Source organism: Melospiza melodia, chromosome 1, assembly GCF_035770615.1.
Source record: "Melospiza melodia melodia isolate bMelMel2 chromosome 1, bMelMel2.pri, whole genome shotgun sequence".
In the NCBI taxonomy this organism is placed as follows: domain Eukaryota; kingdom Metazoa; phylum Chordata; class Aves; order Passeriformes; family Passerellidae; genus Melospiza; species Melospiza melodia.
The window spans coordinates 139,330,124-139,347,481 of NC_086194.1; the positions used below are offsets into that span (position 1 = coordinate 139,330,124).

Consider the following 17,358-nt stretch of genomic DNA (forward strand, 5'->3'; position numbering starts at 1 on the left):
AAAACACCGTTGCACCATGCATAAATGTTTCATTACTGTGAAAGAAACCATTTCTGGCTGGAGCAGTAAACCTCAATCAGGAAAGGCTCCATTAAATTTAATAACTTGTTGAAAGATAAACAAGTGGGATTTCAATTCTTAAAATTAAGCACAGATATTAAAATCTGAGAAACAAACTTCTTACATTACATAAGTTACCTATCTAATCTGTGCAGACAGAATTTTTCCACAGAACAACAAGAAAAAGAGAAGATAAACATTTGCCAAAAATATCAAGGCCCAAAACGCACATTTAGTTTCAAAATTCTTTTATTGCAGTTGGGTAATAGAGATAAATATCTAAGAGCAAAATCCAGTAAGTCACATTTATTTTCCTTTGGAACAATTCTGCAAACTGGTTTATGATAAAGAACAAAAAGTTGCACTACATTTTGGAACCTTTTGTTCTTTAAAACTGGTCAGACAGGTGGGAAATATTAAAGAACTACAAATTAAATGAATAATTTTCCGCTTCAGCTTCATTTCCAAACTGAACAAGTCCAAGCAAAAGAAACGATGGTATTTTCTGCTTTGGAGATACATATCAACTGGTAATGCACTTCAAGCTATATTAATTTGATTAAAAAGTTTATCCTTAATAACCTGAGACATCAATCCATGTATAGCTTCTATGGTGGTCTTGCAGCTGAAAAACAAGTATAAATTCAATGTTGGACAAAAACTGAACTGAACTGTCATTTTCCTTGAAGATATCCAGCTGTTTTGGAAGTTCAGGGTGCCCATAACCCCATGAATCTTAAAAACTGTCCAGAAAGGAACAGTCACATAGAGCAATTTAGCCATTGTTGCCAATACCTTTTAGTTACTTGAAACGCAAACTAACCGTACACACAAAACCACAGAAATAACAGAAAACTTTGTCTTGCAATTTATGACATCTTACATTAACAACAGCAAGTGGGCTCTATGGTCATCTGAACAAAGAAAAAAAAATCCTTAGGGGAATGGAGCTATCAGCTGGTATTATCAATGGTATTATCAATACCTGCAGACTCTCACTGCTCTCTATCTCCTTTGCCCAAGCCCAGGACAGTAGTGTACAGTAACCATGGTTCCTCTGAGAAACTTTACATGGAACATTAAAGAAATGTTTATAAAACAAATCAGTTATTGGTCAAATTATATAATGTTGAGAACTTCAAAGAGCTGAGAGGAGTCCTACTGATCCAAGTTTTCCCCAGTGTCTGCCATAGGGCAGTGTAGTGTCAAACTAACAATTAAAACAGACTGTAAAAATGCAAAAGATGAATCAGGACTGAAGGCATGGAGAACAGGGACAAATTATTAGACAGATAAAGGAATCCTAGGGAAAGCAAGTTGACTTGGAGCACAACTTGGCTAATGCATGTGCTCTCTTAGAAAATGGCTTAGAGATGTACATGGACAGTACCAGAACTTATCATACAGCCCAGTGGAAGCACCTTGATGCTAATGCTTTACAGCACTGTTTTCCCAAAGCATGCATGTCTAACAATCCTTTAGTGATCTCTGCAGCCTTATTTCTTCAGAGTAATTTAGGGTGACACCAAATTAATTGTCCTGTGTCTGCACAGGCCTTCTACTGTCTTTTCTGTTCGGAAAGATCACTAAGTGAAGAAAAACATGCATCTCTAAAAGTGTTACACTCAATTTTGGGAACTATGGTAACTTTTGTTGCACACGAAAGCAGAATTTTTGACAAAAACAATTCCTTCCAATCCCTTACAATTTATAAACCAACTACTGATGAAGACTAAATAAAAACAGAAAAATGCCTAGAACTACTGCAACAAATAATATAGTAGCAGGATCAGATAAAGAGCTATTTCTTAGAATAACTGTAAACATGTGAGAGTAAGGGGAAAATAAAATTCAGTCAGTTTTATGGGACTCCAGACAGCAATGCAAACTTATCAGCAACTCCCTCCTCCTCATGTTTTTAAAGCATTGCTATTCTGTTTCCCTACAGGAACTGGGAGGTATCACTTAACCTGGCTGCTATGAGCTAGCAACAGATTAACTCCACTGCAAATGTATTCTGCAATTAGAATAGGCTAAATGAGTATTAATTTTTATAAAGTCAACCCTCCTGCAACTCGATCATGTTTGTTAGGAAACTTGTAAGAGCTGTTAACTTTGCAGAAAAATAAACAAAGGTGTGTCAGGAGGAGAGAATACCAGGAAACTGTTCTGTTAGCAAGATAAAGTCATGGGGAAGAGGGACAGAAAGCCTCAACATCTGAAAACATGCAAATGCAAATATCCCAGAGTTTGTTCAGTTTTTGCACTCTGTTCCAAGGGATTCTGCAGAATTGTTTCCTTATTCAATGTAATGACTACATCTCACTCAGAATACTCCTAAGATGAATGCAGGTGAGTTCTGCCTTCTCCACAGAAGGACCTGAGTTTGTACCACTATATAAAGTGCAGTATTTCCTGGTTTTCAAAGTCTGAAATCTGCCAAATACAATGTACTTGAACAACCCAGCTGTACGAGCTGTTGGATACTATTAACCTCGGTTAAAAGCTTTTACTTGGAAAAAGGGTGACTCTAACATGATATAGTCTAAGCACACATATAATTCTTAAGGCTAACGGGAAAGAGATGTGAGTAATACTGAGAAGCAACTTGTGTACTTCAAAGCTCAAAATAAACAGAGCTGATCACCAATAAACATAGGGAAAACTGAGGGAAAATATTGCAACTTCTTTGAAATAACGTTGTACACCTAGTGATATGAAGTTTATTAACTTACAACAGCAAGTATTTGCTGTCAGGCAGAGTAGCTAAATATAAAGGCCAGAATATCTGTAAGGCACTTCTTAAAAACAAAAAGCAACAACAAAACCCCAACCTTTTCTTATTTCTTAAAAAAAGATACATTATTTAAGAAATATGAAAAAAGGAGTTCATAATTTTTACATTAGTAAAAGTATTAGACAAGTGTAAACTAAACTTACTGGACTGTTAACACTAGTTCTTAAAATCATGTTCTATACCATAATTTTACTTACTGTTAGTTTTAACCTGATTAACCATAAAAATGTGTAATTTCTAGTAAAGTTACAATTTTGCTTTAGACAGAAAACATTTTTTTGTTTGTCAGACACTGATGGAATTTTCCAGCATTTTTTGTTTAATAAACTAGAGTTAAATTTATTCCAAACGCCCTAAAATTAAAAATTCATTGTAGGTTTAATATAGGCAGTATTTTCTTTAACTTTCAAAAACAACTAGTGACTTCTGGACCCTTTCATTGCTACCTACAACCTAACTCTTATCTCTAATCTTCTCAGGTTACAATTGCAGGCATGAGAAAACTTTAAAACCAAGTAATACTTTTTACATGAAGCACACATGGATGTGTTATCTTACCTGTCTCTTGTTGCTTTTGCAAGTTTGTCTTCTGATTTCTTGTCATGAGTCTCTAAACCCAGCATGAAACTGCCCCTTCCAAGCTGAGCCTCTGACTGTTCTAATTTTTCAGACAAATCAAAGACTTGGCCAGTGGTATAGTCAGCATTCTTAAGAGAAAGAAAGTAATAAATATTTTGAATTTAAGCTAAAAATTCAAGCATTGGTACACAAAATAAACCCCATCTGAGAAACATTTTTAAAAGTGTAGTGCTGCATATTTGAATCTATATCTGAAATTGAAGATATAAAACATGACTGGTGGTTAAGAGAACAGAAGCTAAACATCTGACAAATGCTCAATCCCTAAAGCCTGATTTGGGTTCTTTTAATTACTTTCAACCCATGCCCTAAGTCAAGTAGGAGTAAGTAAAACTTGGTTTTGACCAAGAGAAAAAAAAATTGGCTTCTGCAAAGGGAAGGTTTTGATGCTCAGCTGTTACACTGAAGGTGTACCTGCACTGCTTCTGTTGTAACCTAGTTTTAACAGTTCCATTGTTTATTTTTTTAAAGTGTTTACTTATTAAACACCGTTATTCATTGCAGTTCTCTATAGATACAAGGTTAAAAACTATTTAAGACAAAATCTACGTGTATAAACAGAACTCAGTAAAATTAAATGTGTTATTCCCACCTTCTACTTTTACAGAGCAGATATGAGGAACATTTCAGTATTTATGATTAGGAAAACCTTCCCTTCTTCTTCTACTGGACAGATTCTTAATGTGGGGTCTGTATCTATCAGTGTTCTATTAAGTATTTTACAGCAGAGGGCCTGGCTTTCAGACTCACGAATGCACACAGCTGTGGTACTCACAGTGAGTAGACTAGAAGAACTGAGAGTGTTCACCCAGTACTTGTTCCACAACAGCTCAAGCAATTTACGATCCAAAGACGATTTAAAGTACGAGACTTCTAAAGCATAATACCTTTAAAAACAGACATGCAAACAAAAGACGTGTCCCTCTAAAAATGTCTTGCTTGACTGTCACATCCAAAGTACATGCAACTCAAAAAATCCTTAACAATGACATATATCTTAAAAAATTCAAAGCACTTAAGGTTACTGCCAGTTCCAATCTCTGTATGATGTTCCATAACTAATTCATATGTATATTTAATACATAATCCCCACACAAACTGCTGTGTTCTGCTAAATGAGATTGCAAGAGTTTTTAATATTATTTTCTTAACATATTTCATGCTTGGGTTCTTCAATACTGTAATAATTTACAGATGATTGTAGCTTTGCATGTATCACTTCTAACTTCTTGAGGAACGCCTGGTAGCAGTAAATGTTACAAACAGGCAAACAATCCTACATCCTACCACACCTATTTTGAAAGCCAGGCTTTAGTGGTGTTACAAATGAACACTCAGTAATGCAAGAAAAGTAATGCACGACACTTGCCCCCACTAAGAAGGGCAGTGGGATCACAGCCTCCCCAGTCCTGCTCATCAACAGACATGTGACCCAGCAAGGCATCACTACTTAAAAGTGTTCAGCAACCAGCTGCTAAAGCTTTTAACCAGGTTCATCTTTATCTTTGCAGTTCTCCCTTAAAAACATCTCCTGATAAATGCCAGTAACCCTTTTTTCACAAAAACAAGAGTGCTAAAGCAACAGTAACTTCAAGATTTGAAACACTACAAGAAATTTACTTTTCCATACTGAATCACTAACCTAAACACAAACACACAAAAAAAAGTTAGTAGTTTTTTGTTACTTACTGTTTACAATGTACACCGAAGTCTTCTATTTTATTGAGTGGAATAGTCTGGTATTCAGAGGGACCTTCATCTGGAGGTTTATAGCCCTAAAAATTTAACAAATGGCAAAAATGACACAGTAATTCCGAGGCTTTTCAGAATGCCTAAACTTTACAAAAAAGTTTCTAGCTTATGCAACTCTAGTTGTTTTGTGGTTTTTTTTTTTTTTGTTTTTTTTTTTTTTTTTGTCTAGAGAAAATGACATTTCCCTGGTAGTCTGAAATTTGGAATTTTCCTGGATCTCAGGACATTTGGCTTTACGAGCTGTACTGGTCATTACATTTGTAGGTTTATCAAAAGCAAAGTAGTGGTTATAGTTGAGTTTTTCAAATAAGTAGCCATGATTAGATCAAAGAAAGGGCAAACTTCTTCTTAGACAGTATTTCTCTACCTATTCTTGGAAATTTTGAGGGACGATTTGAGAAGAGGGAAGAAACATCCATGGATATGCCTTACAGATACCTAAAACTTTCAGTTGCTTGTTTAGCCAAGATGGTGCCATTCACAGCTACTGACTAAGCAAGAACTGCCTGCAGTCCACTGTGAGAACTCCATTAAAATATGCTTCTCATGTGCCTTTTCCAGATGTGATTTGGTTTTCAGGTACAGGATTCTTCTCCCTGTTCAAAATTCTCTAAGTATTTATGAACTGATTTTGCCCACGGAAGTGAATATTCTCCTGAATCACAAACTGTTCTAAGATATCTTATGGTTTTGTCAACACAAAAATAATGCCTGAATAATGCCTGGACCTCTCACTATAATTTTTGTTAATTACAAAATTTAATTTTTATTAAGCAATTAATTTTGGTAATTGTTTTATTGAGTGCCTGTCTGAAGTTCCTGATGAGTCACTCATAACTGGGTATTTAAAAGATATACCTGAACCTCACTGGACTGAAATTAAATAGCACAGCCAGAAGTGTACATGAGAGGATGCATTTGGAGATGTAGATCTCCAATACTGATGTGATTTCTTAGTTTTAAGCCTAATCCATACTGTTTCATTAATTTTTTTGTACATTAGTTTGTGAAGATTCATAATATTTATTTGAAAAAGTTAAGTAGATAGTTTTGAAGCTTCCTTTTCTAAAATGAAAAGCAAATTACAATATATTAAACATGCTATTAACATTTGGGTTTAGGTCTAAAAAATAAACAGAGAACAACTAACATAAAACAATTTTGATGACTGCTACCTACAACTATATTCATTAAAAACCAGGTATATAAAGCTACATAATTTTGGGACAGCTCCACAATTTTGGAGCTGTGTAATTGATTTAACACTGCCAAAACTCTATGAAAACCAAAATAAAAGCTAACCTTTATAAATGTAATCCAATATAAAAAGGCATGCAGAAATAAGTGTATGGACACATTTTCCTTCGGAATGAACATTCAGTACAGCACAGCAGACCAAACTCAGACAATCATTTAAAGATAGTTCAGTGTTCACACACTAAATAATTTTAGATAATTTTAGCTATTTACCTTAGGATATGTCCTAAAAGCTCCAAGATTTACTTTTCCTGCAGATATTGTTCTTGTTGGATCAATCTGTAGAAATACAGGAAAAACTCATTACATACATTTTATTATTTATTACAGGCTGAAATTAAGTTTATAGTAATTTTATTTCAGAAATGTAATTCATGCAAATTGTGTTAGTTCTGTCATAAACAGTACTTTTTGAGTTGGTATAAGACTCTTTAAAAGGATGGGAGTATCAATAACCTTCAGTGAATTATTTTTTAAACTAATTTTCCTTATTTCCTAAGGAAATAATGCTTAAGAAGGATACCATAACTGAAACAATGCAGTGAACATGGTCTAGCCAAGCAACACGACTGGTTTGCCCAGTATGTGGCCAGCAAAGCAGAAGCAGTGGCACCAGTTTAAAGCGTGGATCCAACACCTCCATCACACAAAGTACACACTGCTAAAATGCTAAGAGACAGAAATCAAAAAATCCAAAAATCATTCCCCTCAACGTGATTTGCTGTGCAGGGTTATCCCCACCAGCCAGTACTTACAACCACTGCTACGAAGGGCTCCTGAAATTGCTGGTTGAGCATCTGGGTACTGACGTCGATGCCCGAGAGCCAGCAGCCGTAGCCGGGGTGACTGTGGTACCAGCCGATGGCATTTTCCAGGCGTCCCACCTAGGAAAGAGCAGGGAAGGGACAGCCCCGGCGTTCAGCTCCGTTCCCAAAGCACCGGCTGCCCTCCAGCGGCACTTTCAGCACGCTGCAAGGCGCGCCAGGATAAACAGGAATTTCCACTCCCGATTCCCTAGAAACCATACGAGTAGCACTGGCATTCTCTGCCACAGCTGCTGCCACGGCACAAAGGCATTCAAGGAGCCTGGAGCTCCTTCTTCCGTGACAGCTGGAGTACAGAAGAGGTTCCACACAGCTGGATGGTGAGCTGCAGTGAGCAGGGCTGAGAAATTTCTTAGTGATATAGCACAAGTACATCTGACCTCATATAATATAGGGAACATCAGTAGAGAATTAATTATTTAGTATGGTAACATATCTCGCAGGCATATACTATTAGATTAGTGGTAGGTTTAAAAAATAACTTCAAAGGCATGCTTTCAAACACCAGAAGGGACAGAAATTACTGCCTGGAGTCAGGTTTAAAAGCCAAAAGATGAATTTTTGACAACTTTTTATCAGATAAAACCTCAAAATAGGAGTTTCCAAATAATACACCTGGCTATCTCTAAAAATGCTGGAAGAGAAAGGAGCAAAGCCAAAAAACCCCAGGAGAATAAACACCCATTGAACTGAATATTTGTAATCCTCTCTAAGGAATTGTTTACTGGCTGCTCCAGTAATGATGAGACAGAACATACAAACTGCCTACTTTATTTTTTAACTGGTGAAGAACATTTATATTTTCTTTACAACTCCCATGAGAGAGACTAACAAAACACTAAAGAACGTGTGTTATTTTTCAAAGTCAAATGATACATTTGAACTACATTAAGATCAGATCCTGTCCATGGAGAATTAACTAACTGAAGCAGCAGCATCTATAAAGCATTTCTATAGGGGCATATATTAACTAGCACCTAATGGTAAAAAGAGCATTACATTACAGTTAATGATAAAAAGAAAAGTATATAGTTCTAAGTGCCACTGTTCTAGGAACAAGTGCTTGCTAAAATCAAATATGAAACAGCCAGCATGAAAATTCTGCCAGAGCACCGGGAAAGCTGAGTTATTTTATTTGCACACAAGTTCATTTTTAAAATCGTGAAACCAACTACAGACAAAACTGAACAACATAAACAAGGGGAAAATAAACATTTCCTGTCACATAAGAACTCCTACAGAAACCTGGACTGTTTTAAACATAAGACAGGCTGTTTACAATTTTATGCTATATACTTACCACTTTGAAATTTGGTATTTCTACCTAAGAATGGGATTCTATGAATATATCTGTATTTAAAGATAGCATTACTGTATCTTTAGGCAAAGACGTCTCTTCAATTTACCTACTTTTTGCAATAAGAGTATAAGCATCACAACATTGTCTTCAGAGAAAACATTCTAGATTAAATGAATTATTTCTGCATTTTCTCACAGGGATTAATTATTTTAAAAGCCCCAGAACATAAATATTTCTGCATTATGTTTACTCTTTGCTGATGTTATGATTCAGCCTAATGCACATCCATTTCAAGATCTTCAACACTATGTAAGGCTATGAATATAAGTCCAACTCTCCAAAAGAACCCAAATACTCCTCTGTTATATCCGCTTAGTATGTAAGGGGCTTCTAATTTTAGCGGGTTTAAAAATCAGTGGGTCAACTGGGTATCAAAACTGTTTGAGCTTGGAGAGTTAAAGTCATTTCAAGTTATAAGTATAGAATTGTCCTGTATTGGAAGAGGCCCATCAGCAAGTGCCCTTATATGCTGTGCTGGTTTCCACAGCAGAGCCAAGTTGTGTTTCTGTTATCCTTCTGCACACGAGAACTTCACTGTATAGCCAGCTTTAACATGAGGTGGATCTCGGAATAGAGAATGGCAAAGATGGGAAACAGACAAGTGAGTCTGTTCATCTAAATTTCCAAATGATAAATATGAATAATTAAGTTGCACTGAAACTTACTTATTCCTTCACAAATATGTCTTTTTTAATGGAAAAGAGCAGCATGCTGTACACTAAGACCTCAGAAGAATGAAAGAATAAATGTCATAATTCTGATCTACAAATACTAAGTACGTCCAATGCACACATATATTTAATTTTGCATAGTGATTTTAGAAAGAAGTATCAGTTATTTTAGAAACACACTCTCTCACACAGCCAGCAGCCTCAGCCATAAAAACACTTCCTCAGCAATGAAAATAACGTACAAAGGGAAGGAGCAAGCACTACTTTTTGTAGGATCATTAAGGTTGGAAAAGACCTCCAAGACCATCGTGTCCACCCTCTGATGACCTACAGCAAGTCAAGGAAATCTGTATGTGACAATGTTTACAGGCCCCTGCGTTCCGTGCTGCTGACACAGTTCTTACTGTCACGTTTGAGGAGAGACAGGACAATGGGGCAGGCATTCCATCACGGGGGGAGGGAGGAAGCCTGCAACCCTCCAGGGATGTTCCTGCAGCTCACCAGACACACAGGATCTCCACGGGGAGGGTCGGACACCGCCTGCCAGCTCTCCTTACCTGCTTGGCGTTCTCGATGTAGGCAGCCATGTACTCGTAGGCGGCGGCCTGCGCGTTGACGCGGGTCTCGGTGCCCTCCACGGGCAGCGCGAAGCTGTCCATGATGATCATGGTCTCCCCGTCCACCTTGCCCAGCATGAGCCCCATCACCTCCAGATTGCCGCCGGACCTGGCGTGCATCACCATCTTCAGCAGCGCCAGCGCGGAGATCTTGCAGTACTTGAAGTAATGGTGGCTGCAGCAGCGCAGAGGCCGCGGAAGGCAAGGGAAGGCAGAACCCTCAGATCAGGCCGGTGCTCCCCGCCCAACCCGCCCGCCCGCTCCGCCGCCCCGCTCCCACTCCCACTCACTCCTTGGTCCAGGGCTTGGCCGCCAGGATCTCCTGCTGCTGCTTGCGGTCGTACTTGTAGATCTCGTCGATGCTCTGCGCCTCCTGCATGTTGTTCGCCAGCTCCCAGGTCTTCTGCGCCATGCCGCTCCCGGAGGCGCCGCTCCCCGCCGCCGCCATCGCCCCGCACCGGGCCCCGGCCCCACAGCCCCTCTCCCGGCCCCACAGCCCCTCTCCCGGCCCCACAGCCCCTCTCCCGGCCCCGCTCCGCCGCACCGGGCCGCCGGCGGAACCAACCGCGGCGCGGGGGGACGGACGGACGGACGGACGCACAGACGGTGGTACGGTCCGCGCAGGCCCGGCGCGGGCGGCGCTGCGCCCCCAGCGGCCGCGCTCGGCTCTGCACGCGGCTGGGCCCGACCCGCTCGCCCCGTGAAGCGGCGCCGCAGAATCCCGACCCCGGCCGGGCCCAGGCCTTTCTCACTATTTATCCATTTGTTTATTGACTTATGCTTTTTAAATTACTGTGACCAGTTCGGGGCTACTCAGTACGAGAGAGACACGGAGCATCTGGAGCGGGTCCAGCGGAGAGCAACAAAGATGTTTAAGGGACGGGAGCATCACTTTCGCGAGGAAAGGCTGAGGAAGCTGGGCCTGTTCAGCCTCGAGAAAGAGACGACTGAGAGGGGGCCTTATCAATGTAATAGGCATCTAAAGTGGGAGGCGTCAAGAGGATGGAGCCAGGCTCTGCTGGGAGGTGCCAAGCAATAGGACAAGAGGCAAGAAAACTGATGCACAGGAAATTCTCCCCGAAGATGAGGAAGAGCTGCTTTCCTGTGCAGGTGACCGACCACTGGAACAGACTGCCCAGAAAGCTTGTGGAGTCTCCCTCCCTGGCGATACTCCGGAGCCGTCTGGATGCCACCCTGTGCCGTGTGCTCTAGGGTGACCCTTCTTGAGCAGGGAGGTTGGACCGGGTGACCCACTGTGGTCCTTTCGAACTGCCCTACTCCGGGACGCTGGCAGGCCCGCCCGCCGCCGCCTCCCCTCCCGCCGCCTCCCCTCCCGCTGCCTGTCCCCGCCCGGGAGGAGGCGGCGGCCGGGTCGCGCCGCCCTCCGGGGCAGCGGGGGGCGCTGCGCGGCGCCGCCCGCCGGGTTCCGGGGCGGCAGTAACGCGCGGGGCGCCGACGGAGCCGCGGCTGCCGGTACCGGTGAGCGGGCGGCGGGGGCGGCGCGGCGCTCGGGGACCCTCCTCGCAGCCCCGCCGGGCGGCTCCATCGCCCGCATCGCGCACAGCCCGGGCGGGCGGCGGCGGGAGCGAGGGGGGTTCGCCGGGCAGCGGGACGGGCTCCGGAGCGGGACGGGGCGGGGGCGCGCCCGGGGCGTACCGCCGGGCCTGGGGGTCCCCGCGGGGGCGGCCGGGCTCGGCTGGGCTCGGCCGGGTTCGGCTCGGCTGGGCTGGTGCCGGCCCTCCGGTGGGGCCGCTTGTTGTGCGGCCGTTGCCTGACAACGGCGCCGCGATCCGGAAAGGGGCCGAGCCCCGAGTGCCGCATCCCCGCCCCGCAGCTGCTCCCTGGGGCGGCGGAGCCTCCGGTGCGCCCCAGAGCCGCTGCCCGGGAGAGAGAGAGAGGGAGGGAGCCTGGGAGGCGAGCGCTGCAGGCCGGGGGAGAGGCGCTTCCCCGAGCTGTGGCTCTTGGAGAAATAAACCTGATCTCCTGGGTCTGAAAGTTTTCGAAATTAGTGTCTTTTTGGATCAAACTGCGTGCTCTGAAAAATAGATAAGGCCTGTAGTGGAGGGAAAGTAACTCGCGAAACTTGTTGCTTGGTTGTTCAGAGGATAGATTGCCTTCTCAGTTGAGAAAAAGTCGCGTTGCATTAGTCAAGAGTTTATTATTTGTGAACGGCCAGACCCTGGAATCTGTGCTTTTCCAGCATTGAATTTGAAAGAAAAGTACAGGGAGCGTGTCTCTAGCTTATTCTAAATGCCATTCACAAGGGTACAGAAGCAGTCAGTACTGATTCCTTAGGAAGTCTGGGTTAAACTTTAAGCAATGTTTCTTAATGACACAATTAGTGGCCGTGTAACTTGTAAGTACAATTACTAAACGTGGCACACAGTTGCTCTTTCAAAGCATTTCCCTCCTTGCCACCCGCGCTGCAGTTCACGTGGATGGGGATTGCCATTTTGCCGGTGCTCCTGATGATATTTCAATATTATGGTGGCTCAGAAGAGACGAAATCTGCTTGCACGTGCTGATTTTAAATTTTGTGCGTTTCCCTGAACAATTAGGAGGGGAAAGGAAAGATTAAAATGGAATGCAGTAAACATTGCTTCAGGTGATAAAGTAGCTACACAATACATAGGCAAATAAAGTACATACAATACATATGCACATAGGTGTTTTGGATACCTTGAATAGAGAGACATACATTGTTAACTCTCTTTGGGCATAGATCCAATAAAAATCTCGTGTTCAAACTTGACTTATTGTTCTTGAATATCTGCATGCTTTCTATTGCTTAGTATGCTTGCTTAAGTTGAAGTCTACCTAGGTCACTCTAATTACTTAGAGTTGCTTTTGTGAAAACTTTGACTAAGGAAAAGAGGCTATGAAAGCCTAAAATCTTCTTGAAAGAAAAAAAATGTCTAAACATGTTTTTATGAGACATTTTCAGATAGTACTTGAAAATATAGCAGCAATATGTTTAATGGAATTTCACTTTGAATAATGCATTGTTTTGGGAATACAAATTACCCAAGATTTAAAGTTGCAAGAGCTAAAAAAAGGCTGATAGATACATCCTCTCAAACATTTTTCAGAAATACCATTTACAAAATGCTCTGTTTTCAAAAAAGCTAGAAAAATATGCTTACACTCTTAATTTTGAGGGCATATGGATAGATTCTTAAGTGTTTACAGCATATTCTGACTTTCCTTTTGTGCTCTCTACTTGCCATGGAGCGATATCTCCCAGCTTGGTTTTGATTCTGCTACTTTTACTAGTAACTGCAAGGATCTAGAAATGCACAAAAAGAATTCAAATGCATTGCTATACTGAAAATAAAAGATTTTGTTCTGAATTGGTGTTGCAGTGTCAGGCTGTGCCTCAGTGTGTTTGTGCAGCCATGGGAAGCCAGTGTGAAGTTGACAGTTCCCTGTGAGTTTGGTGCTGTCACCTCCAAGACAGTTCACTGCACACCTGGGGGCTGTGGTAGCCCTCATCTCAGATGGAAATATGTTCTTTCTTTATTTTTATTGTGATTAGTCATGATCTCCTCACATGGTACAGTAGGTGATAAAATTGACTAATAGTCAGTAGGATATTTGCTTACATGCTGGTATATTTTTGGAACTTAACAGTGTATGCTTCACATGGAAGTTGTCACTCTTTTGCTTAGAATAACCAAGAAATTTTTCTTTTTTGGTATAATACATTCTGTTTGCTTATCTCATAAAGTTTGCACTCATGCATATTTTAAGAACATCAACTGAAGTAGAAGGATGTTAAGACATAAAATGTCTAGAGAGTTCTGAGAAGGATTTGGCTACACTTCCAGGCAATTGTGCTGTGTTAAAGGTATGCTGAATCAACAGTGCTGTAGCATTAGTCAGCTCAGTGTTCTCCAGGGCCTGGAATTGCCAGCTTTCTTCACACCAGTTGACTTTTCTGTGTAGTTCAACTGTAACTGTTTTGTCTTTGATTTTTAATTTATTATGTTGCTCTTTTGAGCAATATGATAGGAGTGCAGAATGCTGGAATATTGTGTTCCTCATGCTAGTTAGAAAATACCCTACAAAGACTCCTTTCCTTATGCCAGCTCTCAGAATAAGTTTGGTACTGTTCCCATACAGTGATTTGCATACAGTGCTGGAGTTTATAAATGCTGTTGTAAATAGAGATAGGAAATATAGATGTTACTGTCAGTGAGCTTTTGGAAAGGCTTCTCTCAGTGCCTCCTATGTGTGGTAATTTTCTTCTTGATGACTGTGTAGCACTGGGTAGGTGATGAGAACAACTTACAAATTTTTTTAGTATGACAAGTTGTTTCACCCTTTCAGAACAGTTTTTTCTGTATTGTTATGTAACACAGTAGGCTAAATAAAATTTACCATGGCTGGAAACTTATCCTCTTTCAGATTTCTTTTATCCTTTATCAGTGTGCAAAACTAATGAGATTAAAGATTTAGGACAAATCAGATGGGGGGATTTATTTTTGGCATTGATTGTCCTGTATTACCACTAGGAATTGTAAATGGGTTGGCCTAGTTCTGCCTCCTTTGTAACAATATTAGAATTTTGTATTATGAATCAAAAAGGAGAAAAAGTTTAAAGGAGTACATTCTAAGGAATACATCAAGCAAATGTATTCTTAAATTAAGTTAGCATGCAGTTACTTCACCTTATCTTATAGAATTTGTGCATTTTTTATTTCCATTTTGCTTCTACTGAGAATTTATCCCAGTCTCTCTGGACACATTATTTTTATGTTTACCTTGTGTCACCTTATTTTTCTTGAGGTGGTGGTTTGGGATTTTTTAATTGCTGTTGTTTTTAAGTTCTTCAATCCTCTTCCTGAAACTGTTTTCTAATATACCTTTATCACTGGCCTCTTGTTTACTTCATACAATCACATAAAGATACTGAATTAGCCTCAAAAAAACCTGCTGTCTTAATTTAGATACTGGATGTGATGGGATTTTTCAGGAACCTGCATAAGCAATCCTTTTGCTTAAGCTGCATGGAGTGATTTGAGGGTCATAATTTTCTTAGCAATTTCTTCTCGTGATAGTAAGTTAAGCAAAGAATTAATTGTGGGATTTGGTCCTTATTTTAGACTGTGCATGTGTCTTGCACTTTTTGTAGGTTTTTCTAGTGATTCCTTCATCCCATGTTTACTTTTCTGTGTTTTCTAATTTTGATTTTATAGCTCACTAGGAGTAAGCTTGTGCTAGTGTGTAGTGAAGGGTCATTGGTAGACTTGCAGTTAAAACAACCAACCCCAAATACTTCAACCATGTTAGGGAAAAAAGATTAGAGAAGTATCTTCAGTCTTGTAATCTGGAATCTTTGAATTTTCTCTCTGTGAAACATCAAGTAGCTCTTTCATGGATGGCTTTCCCAAGTCAGTTGTTTTGTTGACCCAGCAAATATCTTAAGGCTTGTCAGTTTGAGGGAGAAATTTGATTATTTTTAACTGCAGTCTTAAGCAGCAGTATTTGAACTTTACATTTTTGAGGCTCTCATGTAAATGCCACGTTCTCCATCTTTTCTGTAACCTAGAAATGATGGCAGATGATTTAGAAAAATTTATTGAAGACCAGAAGGCTAAGTTGGCACAAGATAAGGCAGAGCTTGAAAATGATCCACCTTACATGGAAATGAGGGTAAGAGTATTAAAAAGCTTTACTGAAGTTAAATACTTCTGTTGCCAAAGTCTTGACTGAAGCTTGTTTTCACTGTGCTCTTAAAACTGTATTTGTTGTTAAAGAATGTATTAAAGATTTATCTATTCAAAGTAATTTCCAACTTGAGTACTTCATATCTTTATGTGGGTTTTTAAAAACCTGTTTGCCACCAGGCATACACAGTAAGATTTGTGTTTTGTGAGAAAGGTTTTGTACATGGCTTTTATAACTCCTTCACCCCTCCCTAGGGAAGCTGACTAGCAGGAATCTGTCCTCTGCCCACTCCAGAGCTTGGATGTTGGAGTGGGAATGGAAGGTATAAATATCCTCAAAATTTCTATTCCAAAAACTATGAAATATAAAAGGCAAATAACAACAAAAAAAATTTGTTCTTATCATAGCTTTCCTATTAGTAATTTTAATGTGTAATACAGCATTACTTTCAACCTCTCTGTTCTCCAATGCTAATAATTACAAATGTTGTTCATTTATGTGATATTTCCTCTACTCTGTGATGCAGTAAGGCATTTTGTTTTGTTTTCAGAATAAAGAATCAGAGAAGCTTTCTGGAACTAGCAAGATGTTAATCTCCATGGCTAAAGAAAATATACCTCCAAATAGTCAACAGAACTATCCTTTGGGTATAGTATATTTTTTTATTTATGTCTTCTAGATTTAAGTAGCATTTAATTACCTTTGACAATTTTTGGAAGGGTGTTACTGCTTTATGTCTTTAATCATTAGGATGATCATTGTAATTCAAGTGCATAATAATTCTTCAAAAGTCTTTCAAAAGTCTTAGCATTGTTGTAGTTAGGAGTTAGTTGTTTGGTTTTTTTTTTGAGTCTGGAAAATATGCCAAAAGTTGTGTCTTTCTTTTTGCAAGGTAGTGCCATTAAAAATACCCCAAATTAACAAAAAAAAAAAAACCAAAAAAAACAAAAAAAAAAAAAAAAACAAAAAAAAAAAACACCCAAAAAACCCAAAAAGCTTGCTTGCTTGCTCAAAGTCCCTGATAGCTGATAGGGGATGTGTCCTTTCCTTTTGTATTTGGGTGGAGCAAATCTTTGAGAGTCTTTTTCATCTGGACTTTACTGCAAAAGAGTATATTCCAGGGAAGCAGGGCCTCTTTCTTTCAGCCTCTTAAGAGTCCTGGTCCAACTTGGCTAAGATGCACACAGCTGAACTAATTTTTCATTTAAATAGTGTCTTTCAGGCAGTTTAAACTGTTCCTATTGCTTTTGTAATTTTGTTACAATGTAGTTATTCCTTGTGCAAGGAAAGAACAAGTACTTAATTTTGATTGAAATCTTAACCAGGTGAAATAGTTAGATTTATTTTGATGTGGCTACCAGCTTAATATCTGTTTTCTTTATGTATTGTCCTTTTTCTTCTTTTCTTTGTGTTCTTTGTGACATTTGAAAATGTGTGATAATATTGTTCATTTTCCTTGCTTGCTCTACCATCTCCCTTCTGTAGGCACTACTGTTTTTTCTTAGCTACACTTGTGCAGCTCAGGTTTGTCCTGAAAGCTTTAGAGCTTTTCTGTGTCCTATTTCTTGTAAATAATTAACTCTTTTCTTTAATGTGTAGACACTTTGGGCTGTTACCTCATTAATTTTCTTACTGTGCCTACTGTAATTCTGGTCCAATTCTGCAGCTTCCAATGGGATGGAGTTTGAGCTTGTCAATCTGTGGTCTGAAC

General features: G+C 40.1%; 2 protein-coding genes across 8 annotated transcripts in view; one reads left to right on the forward strand and one right to left on the reverse strand.

Moving 5' to 3' along the window:
- Positions 1–291: 291 nt before the first annotated feature.
- Positions 292–10,456, reverse strand: COPS5 (COP9 signalosome subunit 5). The gene is made up of 8 exons (XM_063169784.1): positions 10,268–10,456; positions 9,918–10,152; positions 7,261–7,389; positions 6,719–6,784; positions 5,186–5,271; positions 4,272–4,383; positions 3,416–3,564; positions 292–685 (listed from the first exon to the last, which is right to left on the reverse strand). Exons 1-8 carry the CDS (start codon positions 10,423–10,425, stop codon positions 601–603), a joined length of 1,020 nt encoding a protein of 339 aa, XP_063025854.1. The 5' UTR covers positions 10,426–10,456; the 3' UTR covers positions 292–600.
- Positions 10,457–11,400: 944 nt separating this feature from the next.
- CSPP1 (centrosome and spindle pole associated protein 1) overlaps positions 11,401–17,358 on the forward strand; it is a 62,400-nt gene continuing 56,442 nt past the window's right edge. For all 7 annotated transcript variants that reach the window (XM_063169797.1, XM_063169822.1, XM_063169806.1 and 4 more), the window contains exons 1-3: positions 11,401–11,456; positions 15,529–15,632; positions 16,198–16,294. In XM_063169797.1, coding sequence (XP_063025867.1) covers positions 15,531–15,632; positions 16,198–16,294 — 199 coding nt within the window. In that variant the 5' untranslated portion in view covers positions 11,401–11,456; positions 15,529–15,530. The remainder of the gene's footprint in view (positions 11,457–15,528; positions 15,633–16,197; positions 16,295–17,358) is intronic.